Source organism: Microcebus murinus, chromosome 16 (assembly GCF_040939455.1).
Source record: "Microcebus murinus isolate Inina chromosome 16, M.murinus_Inina_mat1.0, whole genome shotgun sequence".
NCBI classification, from domain to species: Eukaryota; Metazoa; Chordata; class Mammalia; order Primates; family Cheirogaleidae; genus Microcebus; species Microcebus murinus.
The window spans coordinates 5,235,969-5,254,090 of NC_134119.1; the positions used below are offsets into that span (position 1 = coordinate 5,235,969).

The 18,122-nt window shown below is 59.9% G+C and overlaps 1 protein-coding gene across 2 annotated transcripts; it reads left to right on the forward strand.

Annotated features, from left to right (window-relative positions):
- Nucleotides 1-3,117: 3,117 nt before the first annotated feature.
- Nucleotides 3,118-17,901, forward strand: ZBP1 (Z-DNA binding protein 1). 2 transcript variants are annotated; one of them, XM_020281938.2, is made up of 8 exons: nucleotides 3,118-3,391; nucleotides 6,481-6,705; nucleotides 7,292-7,357; nucleotides 7,740-7,913; nucleotides 9,068-9,268; nucleotides 10,662-10,853; nucleotides 11,761-11,982; nucleotides 15,598-17,901. In XM_020281938.2, the coding sequence occupies exons 1-8, from the start codon at nucleotides 3,358-3,360 to the stop codon at nucleotides 15,873-15,875; spliced, it is 1,392 nt and encodes a 463-aa protein (XP_020137527.2). In that variant the 5' UTR covers nucleotides 3,118-3,357; the 3' UTR covers nucleotides 15,876-17,901. The 2 variants fall into 2 exon arrangements, with proteins under 2 accessions (XP_020137527.2, XP_075866963.1); XM_076010848.1 differs by having other exon boundaries at nucleotides 3,119-3,391; nucleotides 11,761-11,961.
- The last annotated feature ends 221 nt before the right edge of the window (nucleotides 17,902-18,122 follow it).

Consider the following 18,122-nt stretch of genomic DNA (forward strand, 5'->3'; position numbering starts at 1 on the left):
CAGTGCACAGGCGCCCGAAGGGTCTTTGCCCAGGAGGTTCCCTTGCTCCTTCCCTGGGGGACAAGAGAGCCTCAGGCTGGCAGGGATAGCTAGGTCTCTGCCAATATCTGCGGTGCCCAATTTTGAAGTAACAGAGCCCCACTTTTAGTGGGCCCACGGTGGCCTATGACACAGACCGCCTTTCCAAGCCTCCTTTGCAGGCAGGGCCACGGGCCCACGCTCTGAGCAATGGGACGTTGGCGGAGTGCATGTGCATCTTGCAAGATGTATTCTTAGAGCAGGGATATCTGCCTTTTGCTGCTTCCTGGGGGAAGGAATGCAGATGTGATGGCTGGAGCTCGAGCGGCCACCCTAAACATGAGCAAAACCGGCAACAGAGGCCGCAGACGGCGGAGCAACAAGGTGGAAGGAGCCTGGGTCGTCAGCACCAGACCTGGACTGCCCGCCAGACTGCCCCGGGAGAAAGAATGGCACGCCTGTATTGTTCAAGCCACTGACGTTTGGGCTTAGCGACAATACCTACAGTCAAAATTGGCTTAGAAATCTGTTAAATTAAGAGGAGGAATAAAGATAATCCAAGTCTTTGAAAGCGAGAATCGCGCTCAGCGCGGTGAGATGCTCACGGCGGGTTTCTGGCTTCACGTCCAGATGTGCCGCTGGACGCAAGGAAAGGCGGAGCCCACCCGTATTCAGTTGTTTTCTCTTTCTCGTTCTCTCTTGCTCCTTTTGCTCTTCTCCTAGTGCCTGAAGTTATATTGTGGAGACACGTCACATCGTATTTTCTACCTTGTGCAAAGTTTGTGAGCATGCACTAAGTGTCAGATAGCAATGCTTTTCCATATTTATTATCTCTGTTTTATAAAGAAACTGAGGCTCAGAGAGGTAGAGACACAAAGCCGAGGATGAACAGGTCGCAGCTTGAAGAGGACAAGACAGAGCCCGTGTCCGGGCGACCTCCCAGGGTGCTCCCCTGGGACAGTGCTCCTGCTGCAGACTCCTAGGAACGACTAGAGGCAGTGCAGGGGCTTCCTGTGTCTTCAGGATGGGGGGACGGGGACTGGAAGGGGTCACCCAAACACTGTGCAGGGGCGCTGGCCTCACCACTGCGACGTGAGTGTCTTTCTAGAAGCAAAGCCTAAGTCCCTCAGCCTGACCTGCGAGCCCACCAGGGCCCGGGGGCAAGGCCTGGGCCTGGGGCCTCCACACTAGGAGGCCAGCGGCATGTGGGGGCCCAGCCAGGGACCGGCAGCCGAGGCCAGGGAGGAAGAGGAGGGGCTGGGGGAGGGGTGGAGTTAGATGGAGACAGGGTCCCTGGCGGGGGACGGCTGGTTGGCTGCAGGAAGGACAACACGGAGAGGCCAGGTTGGATGAGGATGGAGAGCTGACATTGAGGTTCGGCCAGAGAACCAGCTGGGATCTGCCTCCCTCTGGGAAGATGAGAAAAGGAACGATGTAAGGACAGAAAGAGGGGGAAAAATAAAGGATGATGAAGGAGGACGAGTTGGGGTGGGTGGGCTGGGCATGTCTTGGAGCCCTGAGCCCTCCCAGTCTGCAGCCCACCCATGGGTGGGTGTGGGAGCCCCTCAGGTCCCAGGGCCAGCCCCAGCTCGGTGTCCCAGCGCCTGCGGGGCTCAGCTTTCGGGGAGCCCCTCCGGAGGATGCCCCCGTCACCTCCCTGCCACTCCCAGCGACCTGGCACTACAGGGCAATATTGTTATTTCACACGGAGATGAATGTTTCTTCGGGTTTAGAATAAGGGCACCCTCGTGCTTTGCTGTTTTATGACGTGCCCCACATACCGGCTCTGCACGGGGAAGCTGAAGGAATCATGTGGGACCCGACACATCCCAACCTCCCAGCGCCACCCAGAGCCCCAACTCACTGGGTCTGGACGTGGCCAAACCCCTAACGTGCAGCCAGAGCTCGCTCTGCAAAGAGACCCTCGCTTCGGGACAAAGCCCGAGGTGCCATTTCTGTGCCTAAGCCCCACCTGTGCAGAAACGCCGGGGCAAAGGGGTCCGCCAGGAGCGAGGACGTCGGCAAACCCTCCCAGCCCTCTGCCTCTGGGACCCGGCTCACGAGCTCCAGACCCCAAGTTCAAGGACTTCTGGGCTGAGTTCTCGACCCCCTTGGCCATGGCCTGGCACAAGGCCATTCACCTCTGTGGGCCTCAGTTTCCCCTCTGTAATCAGGAAGAGCACAGTGGCTCTGAACTGTTTGGGGTCACCGGCCCGAGTGAGAATTTAGAAGGAGGATGGCTCCTTTCTCCAGAAGCGTGTGGGGGCTGCTCCGCCGCGCTCGGGGCTGGGGGGCCCTGGGGGTCTGGCCACATGACTCAGCTGGACCTTGCACTTTAGTCCTCACCACCACCAGATACTTTGAGTAACCCCATTTTACACACGAGGAAACTGAGGCACTGAGAGGTTAAATAGCTTGCCCCGGGCCATGCGGCTGGTAAGTGGTGGGGGCTGGGTTTGAACCCAAGCACCCCGTCCCGTCCGGGGCTCACAATCTCTAACCACAAAGCAGCAGCGGTTCCCAGCTGCCCACCGCGGGCATTTCTGCGAAGGGCGCGCGGGAAGCAGCTTTCTGACCTCCGGCTCTGAACGTGCAGAGCGAGATCCACGGCGAGGCTGGGAATCGGGCGCGGTCTGTGGCTGGGGGTGCCTCCCCCGCGGCTCCCAGATGTTACAGGTCAGGAAACACGGCTGGGAAACAGACAGGACTGGCTCTGCCACTGACTCCCCATGTGGCCCTGGACAAGCCACTCTAGCCTCAGTTTCCCCTCGGGGAAAGAGGACGGCACCAGCCCCTCCCCTGCAGCCGACCTGGGGGCGCACGGGGGCTGGGAAAGCAGGGAGCGGGCACTCGCTGAGCAGAGTCATCGGACGCACCCGGAAACAACGGCAGGACACCCACCCCCCACTGGGCGGGCCTTTGGGTGGGGTCCGCGTGGCCGCACTGGGAGCCGGGGGGGTGGGGGAAGCCCCTGCCCCGAGACCTCTTCCGAGGACGCTCTGGTCCCTTCCTTCCTGCCACCACCCAGCCAGGCACGTCTGCATGCTGCTCGTCAACTCTGCTTTCAATCTTGTTTCTGCCGAAACCCTCGCACAGGAGTTTCGCTTTCTTTCTCTCCAGGAGGCCGGTGTGCCCGGCTGACCGGGCGCTGGTTTCCGGGTGGAAGCAGCTGACACCTGCCGGGCTGAAGCCGGCAGCCCCTGTCCTGCGGATTCAGAGCTTCCAGGAGCGCCCGCTGGGCCACGTAAGGACACTCGGCCTCGGCCCAGCCGCTCGCTCGAGACCGTGCGGGAGCCGGCGCTGCCCCGAGTCTGCCGGGCTCCCGCAGCTGCTGCCGGCATGGCCAGGGCGCCTGCCGCCCCGGGTGAAGGAGGTATGGTCCCTCTCCCTTCCAGGAACGGCTACTTCCCTCCCGGGCAGGGCTTCTGCTGCTCTCCGGCTCTTTCCTCCGCCCGGATGACAGCAGCCAGCGGCGATGGATGGCAGCAGCAGTGCCCCGAGGAAGAGCAGCTGTAACGGGCAGGAGGGGATGGCAAAGCCACCCTGGGCTTTTTGTTTTTGTTTTATGACACAGTTCCACTCTTTTGCCCAGGCTGGAGTGCAGTGGACTCATCATAGGTCGCGGCAACCTCAAACTCCTGGGCTCAAGCAATCCTCCTGCCTCAGCCTCCCAAGGAGCTGGGACTACAGGCATGCGCCACCATGCCCGGCTGGTTTTTTTCTGTTTTTTGTAGAGCCAGGATCTCACTATGTTGCCCAGGCTTGTCTTGAGCTCCTGGCCTCAAGCTATCCTCCCTGCTCAGACTCCCAAAGTGCTAGGATTATAGCCCTGAGCCACAGCACCCACCACCGTCCTGTTTTGAAGGCTAACCATTCCCTGGGCACCTGGAAACTTGCTTCTCATGCATTTCACGATGGCCCGTGGGGACAAGTGCAACGATGTCCCCATTTCATAGATGAGATAACTAAGGCCCTGAGAGGTGAAATGACTCTCTCAGGGTACCACAGCTGCCTGGCATTTGTGCCAGGGTCTGAACATGATCTCGTAGTCATTTTGAGAAAGGAAGCAAGTTGCTTTGGTAACATATGCATGTGCCTATCCCCACCCCCCGCCCCTGTCGTGTTATTTCCTCAATTAATGTCTCCCTCCTGGAGGAGCCGCGCCAAGGCTGACCGGCTGCTGAGCAGCTGCTGTTCTCTAGGGGCTCCGCTAGGTGCTTGTGAGTTGTGAGCAGAGGGTGGTTTTGTGGTTTTTTTGGTTTTCTGCCTTGTCTATTTTTAACCTTCACCGCAATCTTTAAGCAGCTACCGTTATCCCCACTTCGCAGATGGGGAAACTGAGACACAGAGAGGTCACGTAGCTAGTGATCTGCAGAGCTGGGGCTCAGACCCAGGAGGCCGCCATTAGAGAACGGGAAAGAGGCCAGGCGAGTGCACCCACGGGGGTGACGTCAGCACGTGGCCCAGAAGCCCTGGCTGGCGGCCAGGTTCCTGTGACACTTCCTCCACGGGTGGACACACAGCCCTGGTCAGAGGGCCTCAGTGACCGGCTCTAACTGGCTTTTCCTGCCTTACTCCCTGGCTGATTTTACTCTGTGACCCACTGGTCAGCCACACCTGCTTTGTTTCATGACTTCTGTTTTCAGACATGGTAGCCGGGGGCTCGGGGACTCGGGGGCCAGGGCAGCCCGCCCCTCGGGCTAGCCCTCCACCCACATCTCTGACTCCCCTCTCCTTTGGGGCCGGCAGGGCGGGGCTCCCTGTGGGGCAGACTGTTCGGAATCACAACTCTGTGGGAGGAGGGGAAGAGGCCAGGTGCGAGGCAGCCGGGCGGGGCCGCAGCCGCAGGGCAGGTTGGCGGTGCGGCCGGCGCTGCCAGGTCCTGTAACTGCTCTTCGCCCGCGCCCGCACCCGCAAGTGCTCCAGCCGTGCGTGCGCCAGGGCTGCCAGGGCTGCCAGCCCCGGCCGCGCATCACAAACCAGCCGTCCACTCCCCCACGAACCCAGACGCCCAGAGAACCCTCTGATCGGGAAGGAAGCCCAGACGGCAGAGACTGGGTCACTGTCCCGGAAGGTGACCCAGGTTTTCCTGGAAAGGCCCGCTGGGCACCCCCTCGGGGTTCTTGGCAGCAGAGTCTTGCTGGTGACAGGCTGGGCCACCTCTCCCCGGGCGCTGACTCCCAGCTGCCGCCTCTACCCTGTGCCCGCCCCTCCTCACCTCCTGGCACAGAAGCTGGTTTCCAATTTTTTTAAAATTATGTGACGTGATGGTTTTGATTCTTGAGAGCTTCCCCGGGAGGCTCGGTGGCCATTTGGAGCGTTCTTCCTCGAATTTCACGGGGTCCCACCAGGGGCTCCTGCAACTCAGACCAGGAAACAGACGCACATGCCGACCGGCCAAGGAGGGGCTGTGCCCCGCCCAGGTCAACTGGGCAGACCTCTGTCCCAGCAGAGGACAAAGCCACCCATTCATTCATTCATTCATTCAGCCAGTCACTCATTCAACTGCCATTCCCTGAGCACCTACTGTGTGCCTGGCACTGTGCTAGGCACTGAAGGTGTGACAGTGAATGAGGCAAGCACAGCAGGGGATCCTTGGGGACATTCTGCGGGGGAACCCCACACTAGCAGCATCCTGCCCACTCTGGGACCTGGAGGACAGCTTCCCAAAGGAGATGGTGTCTGAGCGAGACCTGGAGGTTGAGTAGACGTTGGACAGGTGGGGCGGGGGGAAGAGTGTTTCTGACAGAGGGAACAGCATGTGCAAGGGCCCTGGGGTGAGCGGGACCAAAGGGAACACGGATGGGCTGGCACTTAGGGAAGCTGGGGTGGGTGGAGACGAGGCCGGGTGGTCACATAGCCGGGTCTGCCGCTGAGCGCAGGGCTCCCTGGAGGGAACCCGACTGGAGCTGGGGCTGGTCGCTGCCATCCGGGAGATGGTGAGCGGAAGGGGTGGTGGGCAGAGAAGAGGGCAGTGCAGGGTACAGAGAGATCCAGGAATGGTTTTCCAGGACTCCAGGATCGGGCATCGGGGAAAGACCTGTTTCTGGATGTCTGTCAGGTCCTGGCTTGGACAAACGGTGACCCCACCGGGCTAGAGGCCGGAGGGCGGGTGGGCAGATTCCCGGGGCGGGGGGATGGGAGGACACAGGGCAGGCGTCCCGCAGGACCTGGCCTTGCTCTCCCGGCCTCTCTCCATCGTCCTGCTCCGTCCTTCCACCCGCTACTCCACCTCCCTCCCATTCCCACACCGGGAGGCTCGCCAGGCCCAGCACCTCCTCTGGCCGCCAGCCTGTCAGCCAGGGTCCCTCCCGCCTACCCAGGCGCCCCTCTCTGCTGCTGCTGCCGGCGTCTGCTCCGGACTTTGCCCGCCTCCTCTGCCTTCCACAGCCTCCAGCCCAGGCTCCACCTTGGGGGCCCTGGAGCCCCAATTCCTCCCTCTGCCCCCTCTCCCTGTCCCAGGCCACCTTGAACAGAAGATCCTGCAGGTGCTACGGGAAGCCGGGTCCCCTGTGAAGGCCGCCCAGCTGGTGAAGAAATGCCAAGTGTCCAAGAAGGAGCTCAACCAAGTCCTCTACCGAATGAAGAGCGAGTCGAAAGTCTCCCTGGCGGGCCCTGCCACGTGGCGCTTGGAAGAGGCTGGGGCTGCAGACACGGCCCTTGCACTGCTGGCCCCGCCATCCCAGGGTAGGTCTGCCCCAGCAGGAGCCATCCTGGCCGGGGACACGCCCAGAGGGGAGCTTGGGTCTGCCACTTGGGGACACATGATGCCTCCTCGCTGGGCCTTGGTCTCTTTTTCTGGCTAACGGGGATGGCGACAGGGCTACTTTGAGGGGCTTGCTGAGACGGTGGCTGCACAGGGCTCTGCCCAGCGCACACGGCACGTAGTAGGCGCTCAGCAAACACTAATGACAGAAAATGATGATGACGATGATAGAACACACTTAGTGTCCCGCTAGGCCCCTGTTCCAGTCTTAGAGCCCACAGAAAGAGCTGACACTTACCCAGTACTTAAGGGGGCGGGGTGCTGAACCCGGGCCCACCCGACCCTCACACAAGCCCGGGAGGCAGGGGGTGCCGTCCCCCCTCTTTCTACAGAAAACACGATTGAGCCCAGAGAAGGCGATTGACGGGAAGCCGCACCGCAGGAGGGGGCAGAGCGGGATTTGAAGACCCCTGTTCAGCTCTGGCGTCTGCACCGGGGCCACCACTGCCCCGCAGAGGCCGGGGGCCACCTCCTGTTCCCCACCCCGACCCGCCTTTCTTCCTCCAGCCAAGAGCCCCCCGGAAGGCGCAGCTGGAGTTCCGAAGAAGCCTGGCCCTCAGCTCAGTGACCAACGTAAGCGCCTCCTTCCACTCAGCATCCCCACCGCCCCCGACCCTCCCCGAGGGTGAGAGACGGCACAAGTGTCCGGGGGCCGTGGCCCCCACCCAGAGGCTCCTGCACAGTGTTGAGAGCCAGACTCCGTCCTCACGGGGGAGGAATCTAAATGGCTGAGAGATTATTTCTCCGCTCAATGGTTGGCCCTCGAGGGACACCTACCTCGTGCCAGGCACATGCAGAGCACCTGTGCTCATTTCTGGTCCCTGTTACCCTTGTTATCATTACGCCCATTTCTCAGAGGAGGAGACTGAGCCTAGAGGGGCTGGGTAGCTGTCCGTGGAGGGGCAGATTCCAGCTCTGGGGTCCTCCTTAACCCCCTGACCGCCCTGCCCTCCAGAGGAAGAGATCTACAGGTTCCTGGAAGACGAGGGACCCCACAATGCCCTGGGCATCGCCCAGGCCCTGGGCCTGAGGACCGCAAAAGATGTCAACCCAGACTTGTACAAGATGAAGAGCAAGCACCTTCTGGACTTCAACGAGAAGTTAAAATTGTGGGCGATTTATCGACCAGGTAGGCCCTTCCCTGCTGCCCGCACCTGGGCCAGGGCAGCATGGCCGAGCTGCAAAGAGAACTCTGCTAAGCCTGCTCCACCTCGTGAGAACCTACCAGAAGCTTGTGGGGGGGTGGTCCTGCTGACGGTTCACTGGGGGGGGGGGGGCGCGTCTGGGAGGGAAGGGCATGGCGGGATTAACCAGGGACGGCAGTTGCAGAAAGCAAGGGGCCGGGAGGGAGGGAGGGCCTGCTGCACGTTTCCTCGGCTCTGGGGTGCGGGGCTCAGTCCGTAGCGGTTTTCTGCGAGCACTTTGCCTGACTTGGGGCTTGGCGGTCGGCGGAAGAGCCGGCCAGGCTGGGCTCAGTCCCCGACGGGTGGAGCCCGGGGCCGGCTTATCCGCTAGGGCAGCAGGCACAGGCCCCAAGCCCACGGCACTGCTTGAATTTTCATTTCTTCTAAAATCAGAAGAAGAGATGGATATCATAAACATGATGAATGTCTACAAACAAATCCAGCCTGGATTATGTCTGTCATTGTGCCAATGTGGTCAGAAGATGTCATGTAAAAGACTTTTTAGGGAGGACGGGGCCCACTCGGGGAGTTGGGCAGGGGCCTGTCTCGGCCCACACTGGGCGGGCTCTCCCCTCACAGTGCCAGGGGGCTCGGCATTGTATGGTCACTGCAAGGAAGTAATAATGGGTGACAGCGGCCAGATTTTAAAGACTGGTGACAAATTCAAATCCTTACAAGTGTCTCGTGAGCCCCCCACAGCTCTTCAGGCCATTGCTCAAGGGGGAAGGGGCCGGTGCCCCCGGGTCAGGGCAGTGGCTGCCCCCAGGGAGAGGGCCGGCAGGTGGGGAGAGCTGTGTGGGGCCCTGTAGGCCCCCAGCAAGCCCTCATGGTGGCCTGGCCCTGGGGCAGAGGAGGACACACAGGCAGGGGACTTGCCGTGGTCATTTCCAGGCAAGGCTCCATCCGGGACACCTGTGGTGTCAAACAGACCGGTTCTTGGGTCCCACCTGGGAGCTACCACCTCCCAGCCCCTGGGAGGGGCACCTGGGAATCTGTGTTTTCACAAGCTTCCGGAGAGAACTGGGCACTGCCGACTGGTATTTGCAACCCCTGACCCTTAGAGAGGTGCAAAGGGATAGCATGGAATATTAATTTGCAGAAGATTCTGGAAGAAGAAATCAGCTCACTGCAAGAGATTCTGGAGGGAGAAATCAGTCCACTGCAATCATGAAGCAGCAAAGCCCGGTCATCATGATCCACCAGCACGGGATGAACAGCCACATTTCCATTGCGAACTCCCACAACACTCAGATCGGATATGGGAACGTCATAACAGGAGGGGTTGCCCCCGGGGAAAGCGGTAAGTCGTCTGAGACACTCAGGACAGGGGACCCTCACAGGGCACCCACTCCACCTGGGGTGGGGGGGAACGGGCGGAGTCCACCTCCAAGGAGAGAGGACCACGTTCCAGCCCCCCCCGGATCCTCCTTGATGGCCTCCCTGAGAATGAGGAAGCCTGGATCAAACCTCTCCTGATTTCCTTTCATCCTTTGGCCTCATTTTCAAGGGGATCTGATATTTTTCCATTGGAAATAACTGGATTCACTCTCCAGCAGCAGAGTGTCACAGGGGGCTTACTGCAGCATGTCATTTGTTCTGAGACGCATTACTTTCATCCACAAGTTAATAGGTTGGAAATTGGGGTGCATCTTACCACTGGGTCCCCCTAGTTTTGATGAAATACAGTGCGGCACACTGGGCACTCCCTCCTGCCAGTCCCTCTGGCAAGAAGGGACCGGCCACCTATCAGTCCCGCCACGTCACCCATGAGTGACAGCATCCGCCCAAATGTTGGGTCACTTCCATAACATTGGGAGAGCTTTTCCCCACTCTGGGCCTCAGTTCCCCCAACTGTGAAATAAAGAACTTTGCTCTAGAATCCAGATCATCGCTCCCCCGATTTTAATCCTCTCAGCTTCCCCTTCCCAGTTTTGGCCACTCCCATGTCTAATTATGTAAATAATGTTATTAAATGGTTCACCCTTTTTTCTACTCAAATTTATTTTTTAAAATTTTTATAGCATTCGTTAGGTTGAAAACTATGAAGACCACCATAAAAATAAATGCTGTGAAAACAAAACACTGAAGGAGGCCCGAGCCTTTGGTGTCAGGCTAAAGATGTCGTAGCCCCAAAGGGGACTTTGGCCCGAGGAGGTCAGAAGGACTGAGAATGACTGAGAGTCAGGACAATGTGCTCATTGTTTAGGCCTGCAGGTGTCCTAGCAGCACCCTGGCACCAGCACAGTCGTGACAAACTGGGGACCCCAAGACGAGGTGTTCTGCTGGGTCCTCCTGCTCCCCCTTCAGGGCCTGAAATGACTGGCTCCCAGTCTGATGGTGTCTAGGAGGGGTTCAGAGGCCTGTCCCTCTGTCCAGGCAGGACTTTGCCCGTGGGGATGTGTGTGCAGGTGTGTGTGCATATATGTGTGTGAATGTGCACGTGTGCATGTGTGTGCATGTGTATGTGTGTGCATGTGTATGTGCATATGTGTATGTGTGTGTGCGCGTGTGTGCATATATGTGTGTATGAATGTGCGTGTGCGCATATGTGTGCATGTGTGTGCATGTGTGTGCGTGTGTGTGTGTGTGTGTGTGTGTGTGTGTTGGCTGGTGAAGGATGGGGGTGGGGGTCAGAGGTGGAGGAGGAAGCCTAGAGTCACCCCCAGCAAGGTGGTGCTGTGTTCCCCCGCCAGGTTCCACGGCTCCCCGATACCTCCCTCCAGCGGCGCCAGGTGACTCCTCGGCTCGCGGTGCCTGGGCGCCCCAGGACATCCACATGGAGCGGTCCGTGCTCAGACAGGTGCAGCTGGGACACGACAACGAGCTGCACGTCCACAGCACCCCGTCTGAGGGCTCCAACCACATCCCCTCAGGCAGCCCCCCAGGTAACTGGGGCCTGGTGGCCAGACCCCCACCCCCGCCCCATTCTGCTCCCCTCTGGGAGGAACTGGTGCAGTCTGAGGGGAGAGGGGCATGATGGGAAATTCCTTTCCTTCCACCGGGAGTCTGGACCACAGAGTAGAACAGGTGTGGCTTTTGCAGCTAGCACTCTGGATGCCCACCCCCACCACCAGCACAGGAAACCTCAGTTTCCTCATCTGTAAAGTGGGCAGACCTCCCTCGGGAAGCAGAGGCTGGGCCCTCTGACACAGGGACAAAGGCGATGGCTTGAGACTGGAACGGTGCCTAAGGAGGAGGGAGGACAGGTGCCCTACTACGCGCTGCGGCCACACAGTGACCAAAGGCGTGGGCGGGCCTTCCTGCACTGGTAACCCAGAGGCTGGAGAGGAGGGAGGAAGCAGGGACCCTGCGCGAGGAGTCCCCAGAGAGGGGGGCAGTGAGCGTCGGGAGGGTCCAGGTTCGGCAGCAAGGGCTGGTGTGCCCCTGGGGGGAGGGGCGGGAGGAGCTGAGCAGTGGGGGCAGGTGAGACTGAGTGTGGACGTCTCCCGTCGGGAGCTTGGGTGGGAAAGGAAGGAGCCCGATGGCAGGGCTGGGCCCGTGAGAAGTTCACCAGAGGTGGGAGTGCCCGAGTCCCAGAGGAGGACACTGAGGCCAGGTCGGCTGGGCTGGGCTCGGGGCAGACCCTGCCTGCGGAGAGAGACGGCGCCCCGGGCAGGAGCACGCCTGGCAAAGGTGTGGCAGCGGGGTGGCCAGGCCAAGGCTGCCAGCTGAGTCGGCGGGCCCTGGGAGGGAGGTGTGGGGACCAGTCAGCCATGGGGGACCTGAGCCAGGTAGGGTTCAGGGCTCAGGGCCATTGTCCCACGGCCACACCTGTCTGTCTGTGACCCACAGTCGCTGCCACCGCCGAGGGCCCGGGAGCTTCATTTGAAGCGCAAATGCCCAGCCCAGGACCTCACGCCCCCGAGGGGGAGGCGGCCCAGAGAGTCCACATCAGGTCCTGCTTCCTCGAGGCCGCTGCCATCGGCAACAGCAACAGAATGACCGTCAGCCTAGTGGCGGGGGCCAGAGATGGGGAGCCGGAGGAGGACGCAGGTGAGCCGGAGGAGGACGCAGGTGAGCCTGGCCCCGTGGTTCTCTCCGCCCCACGCCACGCGTTCACACATTCGCTCACAGCCATTCACTCGCCGCCTGTTTCCGGAGTCGGCGGCGATACAGGGCAGGAGCTCTGGAGTTGTGCATGCGGTCACGCCCTGCTAGCGAGGGACTTAACCCAGGTCGTTTAACTCCGAGCCTCTGCTTCCTTACCTGTAAACCGGGCCTGGCGAGAACAGCCTGCAGCACCTCTTCCGGTTGTCGCTAGGCTTGCGTAAAACACGCAGGCAAAGCGCGCGGCACTGCACCGGCCCTGCGTGCATTCAGGCAGCGGAAGGATGATGATCATCATCATTATTATTTTAGGCCTAGAGAGAGGCTCTGGGACGCCGCAGGAATGGGCTCTACCCCAGGGAGCAGGCCAGCTGGCCTCGAAAGAAGGATGCAAACACAGTGGCTCCCGCGTCTGTGCCCGGGAGCAGTCCAGGCTGCCCCTTGAGGTCACCCACAACAGGGTTCCTTCCACCCGGTGCCAGCTGTCCCTAGCGCTCTGTCCCTGTCTGTGGGGTTGAGCTAGGCACCAGCAAGGACAGGGAAGAGCAGACTCAGAACGTCAGCGTTGCCTTTGACCAAACACACCCACGACTGCTCAGTCCAGGCCCGGCACCTGGCCGCCAGGGGCCTGGGGAATGTCACCTGTGTCAGGGCACTCTGAGCCCAGCTCAGACGCAGGGGAGGGGAGGGGACTCTGCTGCCGAGAGGAAGAGAGTGGGAACGGACACCAGCTCAGTTAGCAGTCCCAGCCCCGCAGGGCCAGGCCACGGCGGCTCTGCAGCAGGAAGCAGGGCAGCCTGGTGTGGGCACAGGTGGCCCGTGGAGGTGGCTGAGCGTGGCGAGCAGGCGCAGAGCCTGGCGGCAGTGAGAACGCTAGAGTTGATTCTAAGGCATCAGGAGGCACGAGGGGCCCGAGCAGGCGAGGGCCGGGATGCGCTTTCTGCCTTCGGTGTGAGGAAGGGATTAGAAGGAGCCTTTCAGCTCCTGGACTTCGGAGACTTGGAATAGGGGGTCACGACCCATCCCACCAGTGGTTAGGAAGCCCAGGTGGGCTGGCAGAGTCTCGTGCACTGGCCAGAATTGGGTGGATTGTCCTGGCTGTCGGGAGGGTCTCCTCACCCCGACGGCCCAGCCCAGCACAGCGAGGAGACCCAGGCCCACTCCGGCCTTCAAACTCCCCCTCCGGGACCCACAGCGTGGGCGGTGTGCGGAGCCCTGTGGGGCTCACCCAGACCAGCAAAGGCTCTCCTTTCTGGAAAGAAACACAACCCTGGTTTCGAACAATGCCCCAAAGTGCCCTGCCGTTCCCCGAGGTTCCTGCAGGGGAGCTGATGAGGGCTTAGTGGCCCTCACCCTGCCCACCCGCCTCGCTCTGTTCGCGGCCTTTTCACCGGGAGTGGATTTGATCTCAAGAAACTACCTTCTTTGCTTATCCACGAGAAGCAACTTCTAATCTGTCCAAGTCTTATCACGGGGTTGCAACAGTATAGTCACATCTTCAGGCTCCACTTCTAACTCCAGTTCTCTTGCTATTTCCACCACACCTGCAGTGACTGACTTCCACTGAAGTCTTGAACCCCTCAAAGTCATCCACGAGGGTTGGAATCAGCTTCTTCCAAACTCCTGTTAACGTTGATTGATATTCCCCCCCATGAATCACAGATGTTGTTAATGGCATCTAGAGTGGTGGATCCTTTCCAGAAGGTTTTCAATTTACTTCGCCCCAATCCATCAGAGAAATCACTATCTATGGCAGCTGTAGCAGCTAAGGAAATGTATTTCTGAAATAATAACACTCGAAAGTTGAAATTACTCTTTGATCCACGGGCTGCAGAATGGATGCCGCATCAGCAGGCAAGAAAATGGCATTTGTCTCCTTGTACATCTCCAAGGAAGCTCTTGGGTTACCAGGTGCATTGTCAAAGAGCAGTAATCTTTTGAAAGGAATCTTTTTTTCCTGGGCAGTAGGTCTCAACAGTGGTCTTAAAATATTCGATAAACCATACTGTAAAAAGATATGCTATCATCCAGGCCTTGCTATTCCTTTTATAGAGCACAGGCGGAGTAGATTTAGCATAATTCTTAAAGGCCCTGGGATTTTCAGAATGGTCAATGAACTTTGGCGTTAACTTAAAGCCACCAGCTGCATTAGCACCTAATAAGAGAGTCAGTCTGTCCTTTGAAGCTTTGAAGCCAGGCATTGACTTCTCCTCTCTAGCTATGGAAGTCCTAGATGGCATCTTCTCCCAACAGAAGGCTGTTGTCTCTACATGGAAAATCTGTTGTTTAGTGTAGCCACCTTCATCAATGATCTTAGCTAGATCTGGGTAACTTGCTGCAGCTTTTATATCAGCACTTGCTGCGTCACCTTGCACTTGTAGGTTGTGGAGACGGCTTCTCTCCTTAAACCTCATGACCCAACCTCTGCTGGCTTCCAACTTTCCTTCTGCAGCTTCCTCGGCTCTCTCTGCCTTCACAGAGCTGGCGAGAGTCAGGGCCTTGCTCTGGATTAGGCTTCGGCTTAAGGGAATGTTGTAGCTGGTTGGACCTTCTATCCAGACCACTAAAACTGTTTCCATATAAGCAAGAGGCTGTTTTGCTTTCTTATTCTTCTGCTCGCTGGAGTAGCACTTTTAATTTCCTTCTAGGACTCTTCCTTTGCATTCACAACTTAGGTAACCGTTTGGGGCAGGAGGCCCGGCTTTCAGCCCATCTCAGCTTCCGGCCTGCCTTCCTCACTAAGCGTGATCATTTCTAGCTTTTGAATTAAAGTAAGAGCTGCACACCTCTTCCTTCCACTTCAACATGTAGAGGCCACTGCAGGGTTATTAGCTGGCCTGATTTAGCTACTTCTGGGTCAGGGAATGGGGAGGCCCGAGGAGAGGGAGGCAGATGGGGGCGTGGCTGTCACTGGAGCTGCCGGGACACACACAACAGTTGTTGGCTGGCTTTGCTTCCTTCTACAACACAGCTCATGGCACCGCAAAATAACAATAGTGAGATCAAAGATCACCGACCACAGGTCACCAAAACGGACATATTGTGACAGTGACCAAAATGTGACACAGAGACATGAAATGAGCACATGCTCTTGGAGAAATGGCGCTGACAGACTCGCTCAAGGCAGGGTTGCCGCAAACCTTCCGTTTGTAAAAAACACGGTGTCTGGGAAGCTCAGTAGCATGAGCGTGCCCGCAGCTCCCTCCCGGGTGCGGGCAGGCCCTCATCCTGAGAAGTGCGGCTGGGGTGTCGTGTCGTGTGGTGTCGTGTGTGGGCGTTGGCCAATCAGAGACTGTCAGTGCTAGAGAGAGCTGGGCCATCTTTGGGGCCCCGGGGCATGGGGGAGCCCTGGGACGGGGGCTCCTCCCTGTCACTGCGGTGAGACTTGCACAGGACTGGCCAGAGACCCAGAGGGCCCAGGGCAAAACCCAAGGGCAGGGCGCCCTGCTCGAGACTCAGCAAGAATTTTAAGGCGACAACAGCAAAGCATTAAACTGGGCTCGGGTCCCTCCGAGGGCGGGTCCCTGTGGGTTGTCCCAGATTCCGGGCCGTGGAGCTGACCTCCGTGCTCTCTTCCCGCAGAGCCTGCTCCCGAAGCCTCACCCTCCGGGAGTGCTTTCCGTGGAGACGCGGGGCAGGCCGGCCCTGGCGTCGTCTCGACGATCACCCCACGGCTGGAAGCTGTGACCCTCGGAAACAGAGACCCTGAACCCGCAGAACGCAGTTGCCGGGTGGCGGAACCCCGGGCTGGGGGAGCCAGGGAGGGGACGGGGCTTACGGCAGACGGCCTGGGGCCGGACTCGCTCAGGAAGAGGCCAGGCCCCGGCGAAGGCAGGGCACCCTGGCCCGGTGCGCTCTGATTCCGGGCGGCTCTGGGGCCTGCTTGCTTCCCGACCTCAGCCAGCAGGAGTGGCTTTCAGGGCCGGGCCTGCGTGGGCTGGGCTCAGGCCCGGACTCCTGGTGACCGGGCACGGACCTACAGGGGCCGCCTTGGGGGACACTTGGTGTGCGGAGAGGAGGTGGCCAGGCAGCAGTGGCCTCTCTCTCCTGCCCGGGCCCGGGTCCCTGCCCTGAGCTGCCTTCCACTGTGGCTCCCGCTGTGGTTTGAATGTTGGCGTCCCTACAGAACTCACGTTGCAACTGATCCGCAGTGCAGGGACGTTAAGAGGGGAGGAGATCTGGGAGGCGATGACCTCTGCTCCCATGAATGCGGTGGGCGCGCTTACCAAAGGGCTGGGGGCCGGGGAGCCCCTTGCCCCGCCGCCCTGAGGACGCAGCAGCAAGGCGCCTTCTTTGAAGCTGGGGCCTGCTAGCGCCAAACATTCACGCTGCTGGCACCTGATCTTGGCCTTCGCAGCCTCCAAACTGTGAGCGGACGGTCCTGCGGTTTGTGAGTTACCAGGCGGGAGGCATCTCGCCACGGCAGCCTCAGCCGAGGACTCTGCCCGCTCTCCTCCGCGCTCCACGCCTGACTTCCCCAAGGCCCCTCAGGGCCTCCCCACCTCTTTACCACCTGGCCTTTCTAGAGTCTTCTCTCCACAGTCTTGTTCTCTCTCGGGATTTCTTAGCCCCGCTTCCAGAGAGCGAATTCCTCCCCCACCTCCAGGCCCTGCTGGAAGTCACGGGCGGGCCCACGGGTCAGGTGACCTCCCCTGGCCAATCAGCAGGGAGCACTTGCTCCAGCCCGGCAGCGATGCCTGTCCTGAGGCCCCCAGGAGGGGTGCGGGCTCCTCGATATTTCCAGAAGTAGGGGTGGGGGTGAGGGCCTGGGGCGCCTCGGGGAGGGTGATGGGAGGAAGATGCAGAAGGATGGAGGAAGGTGGTGATCGCCAGGCAGGGCGGTCATGGAACAAGGACGGCCTCCTCCCTGCACACGTGCACACACACGTGCACACACGGACAGACATGCATACACATGCACACACACGCACGTGTGCACACACATGCACACACACGTGCACACACAGGCATGCACACACGCACACATGCACGTATGCACACACGTGCACACACACGCACACACACGCATGTGTGCACACACACAGGCACTCCGTCTGCTGGCCTCCCAATGCCACCCCCACTCCTCAGGTGGCCCTTCTCCCCCTCCCCGAGTCTCCTCCACGGACCCTGCGCCCGGGGGCTCACGTCCACCCCGGTGGACAGCGGCTGGCGGCTCATCGCTGGGCCTCAGCAATAAAGGTCGTGAAGCCACTTCATATCCCCTTTCCCAACGGGAGGGTCTCGAGGGCGGAGGCGGTGACATGCTGGTCACCTAGACCAGCACACAGAACTCACACCTCGTCCCTTAGCATTGGAACCCGGGCCTCAGTCACTGCTGACGCGGGGTCTATCCGTGCACGCATCCCTTGGAAGAGCTGACACGTCCCCTGGGCACCAAAGCCAGCGCCCTGCGTTTGCCTTTCCCAGCGCAGCTCGCCCCTGGAGACCAGGGAGCGGGAGGAGGTGGGGTGGGGTGGGAATGGTGCTCCGGGCGGGGCACGGCCAGGGCGGAGGCATGAAGGTCAGGACAAGATGAGTCACACGCAGAGCCACAGCAGTGTCCGTGCTACTGGAGGGCCCAGTGCAAGGAAAAGAGGCGGGGGTGGCTGGAGAGGGAAGTGGGCCAGACCAGGGGTCCAGCGCTGCACAAGCACCGCCCGCAGGGAGACCTGGACAGGCCCGTGCAACAAGGTACAGCCGTTGGAGTCATCATGGGGAAACGAGCCTTGTCCCAGGGGCTGGGGTTGCCCAGGACAACGGGAGCAAAGTTGTGTCCGCCACCATGCCGGCCTGCCTGGGGCCCCCAGATCATTTCCCAGGGGATATTCTGTTGAGTCACCAGGTCTGAGAGATTAAAATCGGGTTTGGCTCACTGGGCCTGTCTTCCTCCTGTGTCAGCTGCAAATCAGTTGCTTGCCTCAAAGTTTGCCCAAGGGCTGTGGTTAACCAGGCCCCATGTCAGCGGGGAATCGAAAGGCAGCTCCCAGCTCCAGCCCAAACCAGAACAGTCATTTTCCCATCAAGATTTTCCCTGTGTAATTAATTTGTCATAAATACGCTGACAAAGCGTCCCTGGCAGTTAATGGGGGCTGGAGGTGAAGGTCAAT

Bases quoted from the DNA above. Each gene is read 5' to 3' on its own strand.
- ZBP1 (XM_020281938.2), top strand. From the start codon at position 3,358: ATGGCCAGGGCGCCTGCCGCCCCGGGTGAAGGAG. The intron at 9,269-10,661 runs GTAAGTCGTCTG...TTCCCCCGCCAG, and splicing joins GGTTGCCCCCGGGGAAAGCG to GTTCCACGGCTCCCCGATAC. The intron at 10,854-11,760 runs GTAACTGGGGCC...TGTGACCCACAG, and splicing joins CCCCTCAGGCAGCCCCCCAG to TCGCTGCCACCGCCGAGGGC.